The sequence below is a fragment of the Cavenderia fasciculata genome, assembly GCF_000203815.1.
Source record: "Cavenderia fasciculata unplaced genomic scaffold Scf_EU5ZYIE01EUG8B-5, whole genome shotgun sequence".
Classification (NCBI taxonomy): domain Eukaryota; phylum Evosea; class Eumycetozoa; order Acytosteliales; family Cavenderiaceae; genus Cavenderia; species Cavenderia fasciculata.
This window is the reverse complement of record NW_004457642.1, coordinates 361806-378406: the sequence shown is the minus strand read 5'-3', so window position 1 is coordinate 378406 and position 16601 is coordinate 361806. Positions and strand designations below refer to the sequence as shown.

The 16601-nt window shown below is 34.9% G+C and overlaps 6 protein-coding genes across 6 annotated transcripts; 1 reads left to right on the top strand and 5 right to left on the bottom strand.

The window, feature by feature from the left end:
• Positions 1 to 215: 215 nt before the first annotated feature.
• Positions 216 to 3821, top strand: DFA_09604 (uncharacterized protein; the record flags this gene model as incomplete). The annotated part of the gene is made up of 5 exons (XM_004352206.1): positions 216 to 657; positions 757 to 905; positions 981 to 1217; positions 1291 to 1419; positions 1506 to 3821. 5 exons carry the CDS (start codon positions 216 to 218, stop codon positions 3819 to 3821), a joined length of 3273 nt encoding a protein of 1090 aa, XP_004352258.1.
• An 82-nt stretch (positions 3822 to 3903) lies between these two features.
• DFA_09603 (uncharacterized protein) lies at positions 3904 to 6606 on the bottom strand (the record flags this gene model as incomplete). Its single annotated transcript, XM_004352205.1, has 2 exons — positions 3904 to 5658; positions 5737 to 6606. 2 exons carry the CDS (start codon positions 6604 to 6606, stop codon positions 3904 to 3906), a joined length of 2625 nt encoding a protein of 874 aa, XP_004352257.1.
• Positions 6607 to 7964: 1358 nt separating this feature from the next.
• DFA_09602 (uncharacterized protein) lies at positions 7965 to 12790 on the bottom strand (the record flags this gene model as incomplete). The annotated part of the gene is made up of 5 exons (XM_004352204.1): positions 7965 to 9414; positions 9484 to 9627; positions 10456 to 10515; positions 11006 to 11069; positions 11935 to 12790. 5 exons carry the CDS (start codon positions 12788 to 12790, stop codon positions 7965 to 7967), a joined length of 2574 nt encoding a protein of 857 aa, XP_004352256.1.
• A 453-nt stretch (positions 12791 to 13243) lies between these two features.
• On the bottom strand, positions 13244 to 14797 carry tmem164 (uncharacterized protein; the record flags this gene model as incomplete). Its single annotated transcript, XM_004352203.1, has 4 exons — positions 13244 to 13718; positions 13788 to 14049; positions 14181 to 14421; positions 14630 to 14797. 4 exons carry the CDS (start codon positions 14795 to 14797, stop codon positions 13244 to 13246), a joined length of 1146 nt encoding a protein of 381 aa, XP_004352255.1.
• A 61-nt stretch (positions 14798 to 14858) lies between these two features.
• Positions 14859 to 15416, bottom strand: DFA_09600 (uncharacterized protein; the record flags this gene model as incomplete). Its single annotated transcript, XM_004352202.1, has 2 exons — positions 14859 to 14971; positions 15134 to 15416. The coding sequence occupies 2 exons, from the start codon at positions 15414 to 15416 to the stop codon at positions 14859 to 14861; spliced, it is 396 nt and encodes a 131-aa protein (XP_004352254.1).
• Positions 15417 to 15736: 320 nt separating this feature from the next.
• Positions 15737 to 16506, bottom strand: rabN1 (Rab GTPase; the record flags this gene model as incomplete). Its single annotated transcript, XM_004352201.1, has 2 exons — positions 15737 to 16403; positions 16502 to 16506. 2 exons carry the CDS (start codon positions 16504 to 16506, stop codon positions 15737 to 15739), a joined length of 672 nt encoding a protein of 223 aa, XP_004352253.1.
• Positions 16507 to 16601: the final 95 nt, after the last annotated feature.

Below are 16601 nucleotides of genomic sequence, written 5' to 3'. Positions count from 1 at the left end.
ATTTCATTCATTCATTCCACACACACACTCACTTGTAAATAGATAAATAATAGTATTTATAAATACTATTAACTATATTTATTTTTTCTCCTCTCCTTACATTCTTTTTCTATTTTTATATTTCTGTATTTGTACTATTATATATTTATATTATTATCCATCTCAAACATTTATTACGCTACCATTCACATTTTTATTTTAAAAAAGGAAAAGAAATGAAAACTATATTATTAGTATCAATTTTAATACTTTTAGTCAATTTATTATCATTTGCAAATGCAGCACCAAAGGCATGGGTATCAACTTTGGATATGGCCAGTTGGTTTACTCCAGCCAATTGGAATCCAGCGGCCGTTCCAATCAACACTGATCAAGTTACCATTGCCGTTCCAAACAGTATTTCATATGTAACAGGAAATGCTGCCGTTGCCAAAACCGTTACCATTGGTACCACTGCCGGTTCCAACTCTTCACTCCTCTTGCTCCATTCCTTGTCTGCCGACATGGTAACCATCAACTATGGTTCTCAACTTGGTGCCTCCCAAGCCAACGGACAATCCTTTTTAGTCAACGATATGTCTAATTATGGTGTATTATCAACTGAAGGTCTCTTTGATACTTCCACTCTACTTAAAAATTTTGGAATTTATTTTTCAAGTATGTAAAAATATTAATTTATTAATTTTATTTCAACAACAACCAACATTATTAATATATTTACCTTTTTACCTTTTATTTTTATTATTTTTGATATAGGTGCTGTAACTGGAGTTTGGGGTCTATTGAATAATGGACAAGTTTCAATTAATAATTATTTTTACTCTCAGGGTAGATTTACACATTATGGATTTGCCGAAATCTCTGTACAAAATTGTCAATTGGATGTTGTTGGTGTTGAAGGAAGTGTAAGTATCAAAGTTTCTTTTAGTTTCTTTTAATTTATTTTTTTATTTATTCATTCTTTTTTTTTTATCTTTTAGACTCCTGTTAGTTCAGTTTTCATGGATAATACCAAAGCAACGTTTAATGATGTAGCTTATCAATCAACTGCCGATATCTATGTTGGAAGAAGTGCCACTTTTGACATGTTTGACTCTAATCTCACTATGACCCAACCAGGTGTAGGTTATGATATCATGTTGAATTTTATGCAAAATACAAATTCTACCATTTCCCGTTCCTATATCAGTCTTCAAGGTGCTCTTTTCTTTACTTCTGTATGTAATTACATAGAGACAGATACAAAGTAATAATTTAATTAATTAATATATTAATTTAATTTATTTTTAGGAAAATGCAAGTGTTATTTTTTCAAATACAACATTGGAATCTTTCAAAACCTTTGCAATTGATGAAGATTCTCGTGTATTGATTACTAATAATAGTTATTTCAAATTTAATGATTATTTTGTTTCAATGGTATTTATCATCAACACAAACCAACAACAATTAAATTAATTATATAATTAATTCTTTTTTTTCTTTTTTATTTTTTCTATTTTTAGAATAACGGACAATTAACGATTTCAGATCAATCAACAATGGTTTATCAACAAGCTGAATTTGTAATGTTGAATAATTCAAAGATTCAAGTTTTGGATTCCCAATTGTTACTCTCTACCGTTCCAGGTAGTACTCTCAAGACCATTTATGGTATGTTTAACAATACTGTCCTCACCTTTGACCAAAAGTCACAGTTTATCCTCCAAGGAGAGTTTTACCAACAAAACAACTCACACGTTAGCATCCTCGGCGAGTCTGTCTTTATTGTTCACGACTATTTCTATATGCTCGATCAATCCATTCTCTCGATTGACAGCTCTACCATTACCATCAATGGTAATTTGCTTCCATTCAATAGCTCGTTGGTTGACATCAATAACTCTACTGTTCTCGTCACTGGTGTTGTTGGTTTTACAAACAGCTCTACCTTTACCGCTACAGACAGTACTATTACCAGTCAAGGTGCATTTGCAGTTGGCCAAAACGGTGGTCTCATTGCATCATCTGTTTTAAATGTCGACAGCGATATGGTCTCGGTCTCTACTGAGCGTCCACTCACCATCAAGAATACCGTTGTCACCATTACCGGTAATCTCTTGTCGTCGGGTGATATTTCGGCCATTGACAACTCCAAGTTTACCATTGTCGGTGGTTCCATCATCAATAATGGCGTGTTTACCGGCCAAGGTATCTCTTTGGATGTCCAAGTTGGAAACATTGACACTAGAGGTGTCGGTGCCTTTAACTGCAATGGTTGCAAGATTACCATTGGTTTGGGTGACAGTAACGGTACTTTTATCACTGCCTCTGATGCCAGTGTCACATTGACCAGCACCACTTTGCTCACCAACTCCAACGGTACCTACGTCTCGAATGGTGGTATGCATGTCAGCAGTGACTCTAACCTCTCCAACATGGGTTTGTTCCTTGCCAACTCTAATATTTTGCTCACCGCCGGCAACACCAACGCCAACTCGTTTAGCAATACTGGCAAGTTTTTGGTCAACGCTGTAGATGGTACCATCCAAGTCCCACTCTTGAATTTGGAAAGCGGTAGCATTGAAATCCAACAATCTTCAAGATTGGCCTCTCTTCACCAACAGTCTGGTGACACACTCATCGCAAGCGGTAGCACTGTCACCTTGACTGATCAAATTCTTGTGTCTGGTGGCGACCTTTTGGCCGACGCCGATTCCTCTATCGTTGGACAGGTTAGCGTCAACGGTGGTCTCTTGACTGCCGGCGCACGTAGCATTATCAAGGGTTTGGTCAACATTAACGGTGGTTTGGTGTCTGGCTCTGATCACTCGATCGAGGGTACCGTCAACATTCCATCGGGTACCTTGTCGGGCTCGAGCCAATCGATCTCAGGTCAAGTCAATGTAAACGGTGGTCTTTTGGACAGCATCAACAGCACCATTGTCGGAGGTGTCAGCCTCAACGGAACCGGTAATATTGCCGGCTCCAACAACTCTATCCAAGGTTACTTGAATATCGCCGGTGGTGTCTTGTCTGGCTCCAACCACTTGATCCAAGGTGATATTTTGATTTCTGGTGGTCTCTTGTCGGGCACCAGCCACTCGATTGTCGGAACTGTCAACATTGACGGTGGTAATGTAACCGGCTCCAACACCTCGATTGTCGGTGACGTCAATGTCAGCGGCGGTCTCTTGGCCCACATCAACAGCACCATCGTCGGTAACTTGACCGTCTCTGGTGGAAACGTCGCTGCATCCACTCCCGAGGACATTTACAACCGTCTCTTTGTCGACGGTACCTATGCTCACGGCAAGGACGGTACCATCCAATTTGTCATTGACCAAAGTGACAACTACCACAACCAAACTCAAGACCAAGAAAACACCTATATGAACGTCACCAAGGATATCATCTTGTCGGGTGGTACACTCGTCATCAAGGTTATCGAGGGATCCACCACTGTCAACAACATCACCAAGACCATCAACTTGATCTCTGCCAACTCTGCCACCAACATCACCGGTAGCTTTGACAAGATTCAAATCATCACCTACGATCCAGAGACTGGCAATGAAAAGGAGGCCGACCAATGCAAGTACAAGGCCAAAAAGAGTGGTAGCAAGTTTGATCTCCTTGTTGATCCAAGTGGCAAATGCGAAGAATCAAGCTCATTCCCCAAGGGTGCCATCATTGGTATCGTAGTCGGTATCGTCGGTGCCGCTGCCATCGCAGGTGTTGTCATTCATTTCAGAAATAAGATTCCAAAGCATCTCTCCATCAAATACAAATTAAAACAATTAGAAAAATCCCAAACCGAATTGGGAATGACCAAACCATAAATTTAAATTAAAATATAAATAAACCACAAACCAAACCGAATTTACAATCAATTAAACGTTTGATTAATTAATATTTCTTTATTTATTTGATTTTAAAATAATATTTTAAATGTAATTTTTGAATACCAAAATTTTTTAGATCGTCATCTGATAGTTTTAATTTATCAATTAATAATTTGCAACAGGCGATTTGACCGTGCTTGATTGCTTGATAAATTAGGAAAGAGGATACAATGTGGTCTTTGACCAATGGTGGACTGGTCGATTCGTTTAAGAAATATTCTAATATATGGTAATGATCACCATCCTGAATTGCCTGATCCAACAAGTGACAAATGGTAAATAATTCCTTTTTTGCAATCATGTCACTTCCGATTGCCAATATTTTATCGCTATTATCAATGTGTTGGTAGTAGTTGGCCTCGTGGTTGAGGATATAGGTGATGAGATCGAGCTGACCATACTTCATTGCAAACATGAGACACTCGGAAATGATGACTTTGATTTCATTGGCGTTGAGTGTGATGGCAAGATTAAAATAGTCAACCGATCCCAATTTACCAATCAACTGGAATGAAGCCTTTGAAAAGCCAAAATAAGATCGATTTTGATCGGTGATTAATGTTTGTAGAATTTCGATCACTTCAAATTGTTGGTATTTGAGTGCCAAGTCCAATGGTGTGCGCGACGTAAAGATATCCTTGTCTAAAAGTGCTCCAATCATATAATCTTCTTTTCTCTTGTCTTGGAATTTCTGGATTGCTTGACTGTAGATGGGAGCGAGGTAATGTACCATTTTAATCCATCCATGCTTGCACGCCAACTTGAATGATTTGACAATGATATTGTATCGGTTAAGTGGAGACAATAAATGATCGAGAATAAACTGGATCAGCACGAGATCTTCCTTGTCATTGGTCGGCAAAACCTTGATATATATTAAATTGTAAGAGGGTGATTTTGAAAGAATCATTTGAGCAGTTTCCAAGTCTTTGATGGGGAATGGACGTTCGATACACCCTCTAAACTCCATAGCGTCACAAATTCGGTTGAGATAGAGTAGTGTCGATGGCGAACAGTATAGTGCATACTGTGTTTCGAGCGATGTCAGATGATCGACGAGTTTTTGGTTACTTTGTTTTGCATAAAATTCAATCATTTCGATCTGGTTGTCAAAGATGGCCATATTGAATTGATTGGGTTTAAAGAAAACTTCGTGATAGTGTTGGGCGAGAAACTCGACAATCTCCTTGTTCCAAGTATGTGGCATTAGCTGAAGACCTCGGACGTAGGGATGGTCTTGGAGCGTTTGTTCAGCTTCGAGAGTGGCTAGAATGTGCTGATGTGCCACCCTAATCTGTGTGATGGACCCAAACTTGCAAATGACATCGAACCCATACCAATCTAGAATGGTCTCCATCAAGGCCGAGTTTACCGGTAAATAAGTGTTGCGTAACAACAGTCCAAAGCACTTGCTTACAAAGTTGACTTGGAATATATTGGATTTAGACAAAACCAAATAAAAGATAGTTGGTAAATGGTCATTTCCAAGACTTGGTAATTCCTTTGCCATCCAGTCACTCGAGAGACCAGGAATAATTCGATAATTAACCAATACCGTGATCATTTGTAACAGCTTTTCCATGTCAATATCAACCTTTTCGCTCTTTTCAATCTCTTGTTCAAACAACATATGAACCAATGTCTCTATAAATACAATGTATTGTCTATACAATGAATTCTTTGGATTGGTTGATGTAGTAGGTCCATTTTGACAATTTTCAACTATTCTACTACAAACTGATTTTAATAAATGTGGATCTCCAATTGATAATATCTTAAAAAGTAAAAGAATAAATACATTAATTAATTAAAGAATGAATTATAAAAGGTGGATCAGATCTGGTTTACATACATTAAAATAATCTTTACTCATATATTCTGAAACTAAATTAAAATCAATACTTGAAGTATTCATTAATTCATAAATTAATTCAGATGATATCAAACTATTATTATTATTATAAGTTGCGTTATTATTATTATTATTTATCTTTTTAAAATGATTAAAATTAAAATGATTATTAATGTTTGTTGTTGGTATTGATAGGGGACGATCCATCATTTTTGAAGATTGATATTCCTCTTGAAAATTATGAAGTAATAGTTTGACAATGGTGGTCGATCCAGATTTAATGGCACTTGAAAGAGCATGGCCAACGTTGAGGGGTTCTGGCTCGGTTTGATTGAGCAATAGATTAAAGACACGTGTATGAGAGTGTGAGTCTAGTCGTTGATTCGATGCACATTGCTCCAAAATACACCTGCCATAAAAGAATGGTCTGACATTTGGATGATAGTAAAAGAAAAGGAACAAGTGAAGATTATCAATACTAGCGCACAGATACTCGATCGATTTAATGGTAAACATGACATGATCATTTCTCTCTAGTTTATACTTTAATAGATAAAAGTATCTATTCTTGCATATCCATTCGGCCGAATAGATATCTTTATAGTGTAGATATCCACACCATTTATCAACTTTGTTGTTGTTGTTACCAGACAACATTGAATGCAATGTCCCACCATTACTACTACCAAGTTTTTTTTTCTGTGTTGTTGTAGATGAAGATGAAGAAGAAGAGGAAGAAGACGAGGAATTAGATGAAGAATTAATTTGTTGAATGATGATTTGGTCATTCAATCTACCTCTTTTTACAATCTCTCTTAATAAATAAACATTTGTTAATACCCCTTTAATAGGTGATTCTCTTTTTATCATTTTTTAAACAAATCTCTATATGTATCTTTAAAACTTTTAACAAAAAAGAAAGACTATTTAAACTAGACTACTTCTTTCTCTCTCTCTCTCTCACTCACTCTCCTATCTCTCTCTTTTGTATTCTCTTTCTAAATTCCAACAACATTTCTATTCTTTGTCAGAGAGTGAATACTCAACAATGAGCAATGCATGTGCATGAATAAGAGAATCACCCCTTGAAAAACCTAGAGAATCTATTTTGAAAAGAGTAGAAACATTGGAGAATCAAGCTTTTACAAAAAAGGAATTCAAATAATTTAACTTAAGTTCGAATACATGTGTACAGTCATAGACAACTATGTTCAATGAATTAATTTTATTGAATTATTTAAAATCTATGGACTGGGATACTATTCTTATTATTGAAATGATTCAATCATGTCTCTCTCTACATGATGACGACTTTTGCCAATGGTTCAGAGACATGAGAACATCTTTGACAAAGAACCAGCCATCTTTTAGACTAAAAGATAATTGAACCCTTTTCAAACAACCCATGTGTCTCAACTATTGACAAACTAATTCCAAAAATTCATACCCATCACAAATTACTTCAGTTTGATTGAGGAATTTGGACAATGGTCATTTACCAATATTGGTCATTTCCAAATAATTAAATGAATCCACTACGTCCAAGATCACAAACAAGTTGAAACAACTATCAAAATGGTGGTAGATCCACATGTCAAACCTATAGAATAAAAGGAATGAAACGATAGGAATGTTAGTGACCACAGTAAATGATTATAGTGATAGAAATCTAACCTGAAACCAAGGATGTGTATTCCAAACAACATGAAAAACATGAAAAACTGCAATATTACCATGACTACCAACAAATAAAGATTTAGTTGTATTTCTTTCTTCCCCCTACTTTCTGTCCCGAGGCTTAACCATCACTATTTCTCACAGACCATAGAAGATTTGTTGTTGTTGTAGAGAATATTTAAAATGAGGAACAAACAAAATAGAAAACATATTTTTTTCTAAACTGCCCTCCACTCTTTATTTAATTATTTGGTTGAGCCTTTGAATAACTGAGTGATTGGTTGATGAATTGGTCGGTCAGCCTTGGATAGGGGTTGTTCATGGTTGGGTTTCTTAGATAACAACACTTTGTTCATTGGATGAGAAAGAAAGTGACAGATTGATGGATAGATGGTTTGACTAGTTAACCCACCAAATAATAATATGACTTATTTTTTGTCTTTTACTGTAATCATCCCAGGGTTATTATTATTATTATATGTTCTAGAAGGATGCCAACAATAATTCCCCAGTCTATTTCTATTTTATTTAATTATTATTTACATCTTTTTTTAATATGGACAATATGTTATCGATATTTGATTGACAGATTCGATTTTAAGTGTTGGTTTTTTAAGTAGATAGGGTGGTATATATTTTGGTCTTATATTTTCTGGAAGTGCGTTGATGTTTGGTTTATCTTCATCATCGTCATCGTCATCTTGATCATCATCGTCGTAGTCGTCGTCGTCTTCGTCGTCATAATCATCATCGCTATTATCATAATCACTATTGTCATCGTCGTTACTATCATCATAATGGCTGCCGTCATCATCATCATCATTATCATCATGACGATAACGACGATTACCATTATTATTATTATTTTTGTTATTATTATTATTTGTTGTTTTCAATTGATCATAATCAAGAGTTGCGACAGGTGGTATTATAAATCCACCTTGTTTAAAATTAAAATTGGTTGGTATTAAAAGTTGAGGTTTAAGTGGGTTACTATTATCTTGTTGTTTTTCTGGATTATTATTATTATTGATATCTGTTGTATTTGTATTTGATGGTAAAATAATGTCTTGTTGGGTGGTGAAAAGATTATCGATACTATTTGATTGTGACATTGAAAATGGAGTGAAATCGAATGCAGTGTTGGAGGATGGCGTATGAATATTGTTGTTGTTGAGGTTTACGGAATTTGTGGGTTGCGTCAATGGTGAGTTGAGTCCGTCTATAGTGGTCTTGGAAAAAGACTTTGGGAATTGATAATGACTACGATCGTAGCCGCCGAGTAACGGCTGAGAAGACGACGGTGTTGAAGATAACTCTGAGGGTGTATCACCATAAATATTATGACTGTAGTTTGGTTGGTTGTATTGGTTGTTGTATTGGTCTCCTCCATTTGAAGGTGGTGAAATATATTGTTGTTGTTGTTGTTGTTGTTGGTGTTGTTGATTTGAAGAAGATGGTGTAATCAAAGAGGAAGATGAAGAAGACTTTTTTAAATTGGTCGATCTTGGATTATCCAATGTTGCAGCGTTACTTCGATGGTATTGTGGTGGTCCGCTATTCTTTAATGATGGTGATTCTGGCGTATTAATTTCTTGTTGTTCACTATTACTATTTACATTAATATTATTATTATTATATACATTATTTGGTTTCTTGGGTGATGGTTTAGGTGAAAGAGAGGATAAGGAGGTTTCCGACGGAGAATCGGAGAGTGTAGAGGTTTCAGAGGGAGGAGGAGGAGGAGCCAAGTCAAATAGACCGGCACCGGTTTTTCGGGGAAGAGGGATGGTCATGGGTGCAGGCAATGGACGGTCTTGTAGCTTGGTGATGCGGTTGAGTTGTTCGGCCAACTCTTCGATTTCCTCTTCCTTTGGCATTGGTCGTTGACATGCATCAATAATGTCGCGAATGTTAAAGATATCCAAAAACATCTTTTGTCTATATTCAAAATGTGTACCTTGAGGTTGTGGTCCAATTACAACGCATCCACTTAGTTGTCTATAAAAATATAGATAGTTGGAATAAATACAGTTATCATCAACTCTTTAATTTTTAGTTTATACATACAATCCATCACCTTTAAAATTTGAAGGCAGATCCATATCTCTAGCAGTTTTTCGATAGACTGATAGACGAGAATCGGTGAATCCAATGACCGACTCCCAAAATCCCATTCGACCCAATTTCATGGCACGATAGACCGATCGAGAACTATCAATGTAGACGTCGCCGGCAAAGAACTTGCCATCGATAAAGTCCTCCAGGCCATAGTTTTCAAAGCCAATGCCAATCAAAGAGATGCCGAGCATATCCAAAAACGGCTTGATGGTCGACAAGTCCATCGCCTGCAGACGACAGATCAAGCAACCAAATCGACGCAAACAAAATATAACACACCGCTTCTTTTCCCACAGCGATGAGAATGGGATGATGTTGCCCTTGGCATCCTGCACGTTGATACCTGCAAACGCAAGATGTGTTGGGAGCTGCTGGGCCTCTTCTCGGGCCTTTTCTTTTTCCTTTTCTCTATTTCTTTGTTCCTGTGTCAGTATCTTGCTCCTTATGGCCTCTATCATCTTTTTAAAGTCCTCTGTAATGTTCATCAATTGAGATTGTGGTGGATATGCATTATAAATAATGATCATATAAAATATAGATAGGCAAACGAAATTCATTTTGTTAGTTAGATTAAATAAATAAATATTATTAAAAAAAAAAAAAAAGAAAAAGAAAAAGAAAAAAAAAAGTAGATAGATAAAAGATGTTGTAGTAGTAGTAGTAGTAGTGGTTGGTGGTAATTATGATACGATGATGATTTATAGATATTATAAATAAATAATAAACAAATAAATAAATAAATAGTATTTTTTTTTTGATGGATGGATGATGGTAATTTGAAATTGATGATGTTGTAATATTAAATTAAAAATTGTTGTTGTTGAACACAATTTTAATGTTTTAATAAATATACAAAGAATGATAATAATAAGAATCAATGAGATATTATTATTATTATTACACGGTGCGTGTTAATAATACAATAATGCACCTGCACAAGTGCAAGTGCCGGTTTTTGAAGTTACGTTGTTGGTGCCGTTGCTTTAGAGAGAGAGTTGTTGTTGGTGTTGTTTAAAAATTGAATGATGTATGTGTCTGTATACTATTATCTGTGTGGAGGGGGTGTGTAATATATAAATAAATTAAAAAAAGTGTTGTGTGTGCGTGTGAATTTCGTTATGAGATGATTATCCTTTCCTTTCCTTTGCTTCTTCTCTTTGGAATAAATGAAAATCACAAAAGTAAAGAAAGGAGGAAAGAATAAAAAAGAAGATTGCCAAATATAAATTAGGCTTGTTGTCTCAAAAGGTGTAAATAAAAAAAGGGAGGAGGAAGTGGGGGTTTGGGAGATTGGATAAAATTAAATTATCTGGTTAGATGGAAATGCATCTTTATGAAATCTCTCTTTTCTTCTTCTACTTCTTCTTCCTCTACTACATATATATATAAGTATCTATATATCTATATATCTATCTATATATCTGTCTGTCTGTCTGTATATAATATAATATATAATATAATATATATAAACAAAAGAAAGGAATGGGTTGAAGAGACAGAGGAGGGAGGAGGAGGAGATGGATCTAAATCTAAATCTAAAAAAAACAAAAAATAGTGTATGTGTATATGTATGTATGCTATGTAAGGAGAGATAAGAGATAGAGTAGTATAGTGCTATAGCAGTGATATAATATATATATATAATAATTACAGAGGGGAGGGAATGGAGGGAAGCAAAGATTGCAAAGGAAAAAAAAAAGAAATAAAGAAACTGGATGTTGATTGGCGATGTGTAAAAAAGAAGAAGAAGAAGGAGAAGGAGAAGAAGAAGAGTATAGTTTTGGTCTGTTTGGATGATTGGTATTGTGGGGTTGTTGTTGTTGATGATGATGATGATGAAGGTGATGTTGGTAGGAGAGCTCTCTCTCACTCTCTTAAATCTCTCTATCTTTTTTTTTTTGCCAAAAACATGATATCAATTCAATTAATATTGTGTAGCCAATAAGTCATCTGCTTGCTCGCTAGTCAGCCAGCTCCCATTCTCATACTGGTCTGGAACAAATATTTCCTTTTCTTCCTGTTTTATATTACAAAACAAAGAGAGAGCGACAATTATATATAATCCCCCAAATACCACAAAACAACTTAACAACACACAATCTTGCCTAAAATGCATCCAAATATTGTGCACACGTAGGATGTCTGATGAGATGAGAGGGTTGGAACAACACAATTGTGGGGGGTGAAGTGTGGGAATTGTCTTGTTTTGATTTGTCATCTGGGCTGTTGTGTTTTTGTTTGATGTAGAGATTGATCAATATTGTTGTTATTGTTGTTGAATGAATAGATATAAATGGAAACTCACTGTTTTGAGTAGATAACAAGAGAACAGGTGAAGTGTATATTTGTGTGTGTATGTGGATGCATATTAATTTTATCGAGTGCGAATATGATACTTACGAGTTTCATCAAGTGCTCTGATCAGTGCTTCTCTCTCTGCTGAGAAACTAGGAACAACAGAAACAACTGGAGAGGGATTAGGTTGCGTAGGAGGAGTAGGAGGAAGAGGTGGAGGAGTTCCAGTGATAATACTTTGGACAGAGGATAGGATTTTAAAGGGTATCGACGGTGAAGGAATACTGGTTGTAGTTGTAGTTGTGGTTGACTTTGAAGTTGGTGTATAACTGTGAATAACTGTACTTATAGTTGTAGTTGTTGGAATAGTTGTTGAAATAGATGTTGATAATGATGAAGTTGAAGAGGATAAAGATGATGAAGATGAAGAGTTGGAACTGGAAGAATTGGGTAATGGTACAAATGTAGATGTTGATATATATGTTGATGGTGGCTGCGTCGGGACTATAGGTGATTGTTGGGACAATAAAGGTGATATTGACGGTTGCGTAGGAGATTGGAGAGTATCATCTAATAGTTTCTTAGATTCTATAGAATTGGCTTTGATACGATCGACTAGCGTCAAATGTTGTTGTTCCAACGACCCCAAGTATTCCTCTGTTATATGTTCATATCTATCATTCTCCTCTACTAGTATTCGTATAATCTCCTTTTTTTCTTCAGGTGTCATCTCCCACAACTCCTTGTCCATGCTAGGTGTAGTAGTCTTTGTTGTTATTGTTGTTTCCTTTTTTGTTATGTCTTCTTCTTCTTCTTCTTGTCCATTATCTGTTGTTGAGGATGAAGCAGTTATCGCAGATGAGGCAGCTGATTGTTGTTGTTGTTGTTGGACATTATTATTATTATTATTATTATTGTTGTTATTATTAATAATAATGTCACGAGTATTAGGACTGCTCATTATATATATTTATATTGTTGTTGTTGTTGTGTTGTGATGATTTATCTGTTTGTTTCTTCTCTTTTACTACTCTTATTCTTGTTCTGGTTCATGCAATGGAAACAAAACATTATGATAATTATTGTTTATGTTTTGTTATTCTATTATCTACTGTGTACAATCAACTTATGATTTATCGGCTTGTTCTCTCTTTCTTTCGTTCTTTCTTTCTTTCTAGCTTGCTTTATGAATATCTTTTATCATTTATTTGATTGGCTATCCAATGTTGCACAACAAAGCAATAGTGGGACTGTGAAAAAAAATCCTCGCAACGAAGAATTTCAGACCACCTCAAGCGCGTACATGCGCTATTCGCGCTCTTAAATTCTTGATTTTCGTGAACATGAAAACATGAGCCGTTATATTATAATTGGTCTATGTGATAATAATACGATCGCCGCTTTAAGCTTTCGCTTAATTCATTTTCTTTTTATTTTTACCTCTATTATTATTGGTGTTTGAAGGTGCATAGGTTTTGGATGGCAAAATGTAAGCAAGGATGTTTCCAACCACGATTGTCAATAGTCCGAGTACCCATGACACCAATACGACGAGGATACCACATACGGTTCGGTAGTGGTCGCGTCCGGCGTATCCATAGGTGTACTCGATGATCAGTTTCTCCATGTCGAATGGCACGGGTGGTGGCGACAACATATAGTTGATGTTGACACCGGTGATCAAGCTGACCACCTTGAACAAGGAAAAGTGAGAGATAAACAATATGCCAGCAGACATTAACGCATACCCAAATCCAAACTGCGCTGGGAATCTAAAAGTCTGGAGAATAAGGGGTGCCGCCACCAATGCCCAATGTTGGACAAAGAAATTCTCCTTTTCATAAGGTCGGATCAAATCAGTTGTATCTGGAAAAGCTAATGCTGCTCCACTATATTAAAAATAACAATTAGTATACGAATATACTTGTATTTAAATTTATATTTATAATTTTACTTACGTTACTACAATATAATAGATTGTGATATGATGAATAATGGAACCTCGACGAATATTTGGAGTCAATAATAAATAGGCATAGATTGAGCTGACAATGTGACATGGTTGTAACATAAATGCAAGATAGATGGGACCCTTCATAATCTTGAAAATGACGTTGGCAATTACATTTATGATCAAAATGCTTGCGCATAGTGTTGCCAGAATCGTATTTGGGTTGTTACCCGGTCGTGCGTTGATCTTTGGTGAGATGATGTATCCGACTATGATTAATGATTATGATGATCATGAATGATAGGTTAGGGGTTGGTTTGCAATGATCATCATCTTTTCATTCCTTCTCCTTCCTCCTCCTCCTACTACGATACAACTACATTTAATGTTTGCTACATACATAACATTGCAAAACCGCAGATTAAATTAATATAAACAAAGTCCTTTGCATGCGTTTGAGATGACAAGTACCAATGATTGTCATCTAAAGGATTACTGATCTTTTCAAAGAGTACAGACAACTCTTTAATTGCATTGTCAATTATCTCCATCTTTTCTCTTCTATCTCTCTTTCTCTTTCTCTCTATATACCAATATTGTAAGGGTATATATTTAACTATATTACAATAAATATAAAATGACTACACAAATAAATAAAAAAAGGTATAGATATAAAAGGATTGATCGGGGGTAATAATATTTATATTAAACAGAATGAAGTCAAGCTGATCACAACAACCCCTCACCATCGAATAAAATTTATTTTAAAATCATTTTTTTTGATCACATAGGGGTGATCTTTATTGTGAACCAACCTAACCAACTTGCTCTTGACTAAACTTGTCAAACTTCCTCATCTTCATCTTCTTCATCTTCATCTTCATTATCATCTTCATCTTCATTATCATCTTCATCTTCTTCATTTTCTTTAAATGTATCTGTAAGATTACTCTCGGATATGAATATATTCTTGAACATTGAATATTTACTACTATTTGTAGTTCCAGTTGGAATCATCAAGATAAATCTCACTTTCACATCTTGGCTAAACTGGTCAAATGAAACATTGATCATGTTGTCATTGGTTGATAGCAAACTCGGTAACATGTCCAGTACTTCTACCATAAAAAGAGTTGAGTAATCCAAAATCTGATAATCTAATATACTCTCCAATCATAGATTCCAATTCATCTAAAGATTTTAAATGGGATAAATTCAATGAATTCCTTTGAGATTGTATTATACTTTTTTCAAAAGAAACTGCTTCTAAATGTTGCAATAAATTGAATAAAAAGGTTAATATTAAATGGTAGATTTTATCAAATAATAAAATAAATAAATAAATATATATACTTTTTTCGGCCATTCCTTTCATAACCTTTTTTGTTTCATCAATTGTTAGATTATGGTCATCCATTAGAATTCTCTTGATTTCAGGTGTTGATAATTGAGATTTTTCAAAGAGGTCTATGACATCTTGATTTACAGGAGGTGAACTATAGTTGTGTTCAGATGTTGAACAGTATCTAAAAGAGAAGGAGGAGGATAAAGAAGAGGAGAATGTGGATTGAGGGACGAATAAACGATAATTTGATTTCATTCCACCAAATATTTTTGATTGTAATATTGCTTTCATTTTTTAATAGGGAACAAAAGATCATTTTTGTAATTATTTCTATATTATAAAAAAATATGAAAAGGTGGCATTTGAACATCAACCTTGTTATTCCTAAAGAAAAGTAAAGCACTTTGAAAATAAATAAAAAAAAAGAAAGAATTAGTTACAACAGATTTATTTAATTATTATTATTATTATTATTATTATTATTATTATTATTATTATTATTATTATTATTATTATTGTTATTATTATTATTAATTATGTTATATGTACATTGAAAGTGTATTGTTTGTTCCTTTTGTAGTTGGTTGGTATTAATAATTAAATTATTATTATTATTGTATTGTACAATATGATCGTGATTGAGGAGGAGGAGGTGGAGGATTAGTGTTGACACGTTGACAAGAAGGAAATATATAGTTCCTTTCGAGTATCAATTCAACGACAGAATTGAATGTTTCATCAATACCGGTATTCTCCAATGCACTCGTTTCAAAGTACCCGTCGATGTTTACAGAAGTTGCCCATTGCTGTGCCTCTTGTGTTGATGTGACTCTCTGTTCCTCCAAATCACACTTTGTAGCGACTAGTGCCATGATAGGACCTTGATCGGTAAGGTTCGAGCCATCTAATGTCAATTGCAATCGAGCATCTTCTAACCAATGTGCACATCTTTCATAGCTCTTTCGATTGGTGACATCAAAGATGAAGAGGATAGCAGATGCGTGTCTATAGAATACTGGATTGTGAGTATTATAAATCTCTCCTCTCCAATGTGCACACCACATTTGTAGTTTAATACGATCGTGTGTATCAAAGTCTTGGTCACCTGTAATGTTGTTGACGTTGGTATTGATAGTCTTTACTAAAAAGTCTAATTTAGTTGGTCTAGTATCTAGATCGAAATCATCGTTTACATATCTATGTAATAATGAAAATGCACCTGCTTTACATCCATCTGTAACTGTTATTATCTTTATATGTTTAGTTTCTATTGGTTGTCTAATGTTAAATTTAAAAAAATAATTAAAAAAAAAAAGGTGTAAGTACTGTGCTCTCTGATCATCCCACTCTTTCATTCATTCATTGTATTAACTTACTCCATGATTTTATTTATTATCTTTTAACAAAATTGTTTTATGTTGTCTCTCTACATAGTGACGAGAATTTAATTATTATGTTTGTTACACTGTTTCTATC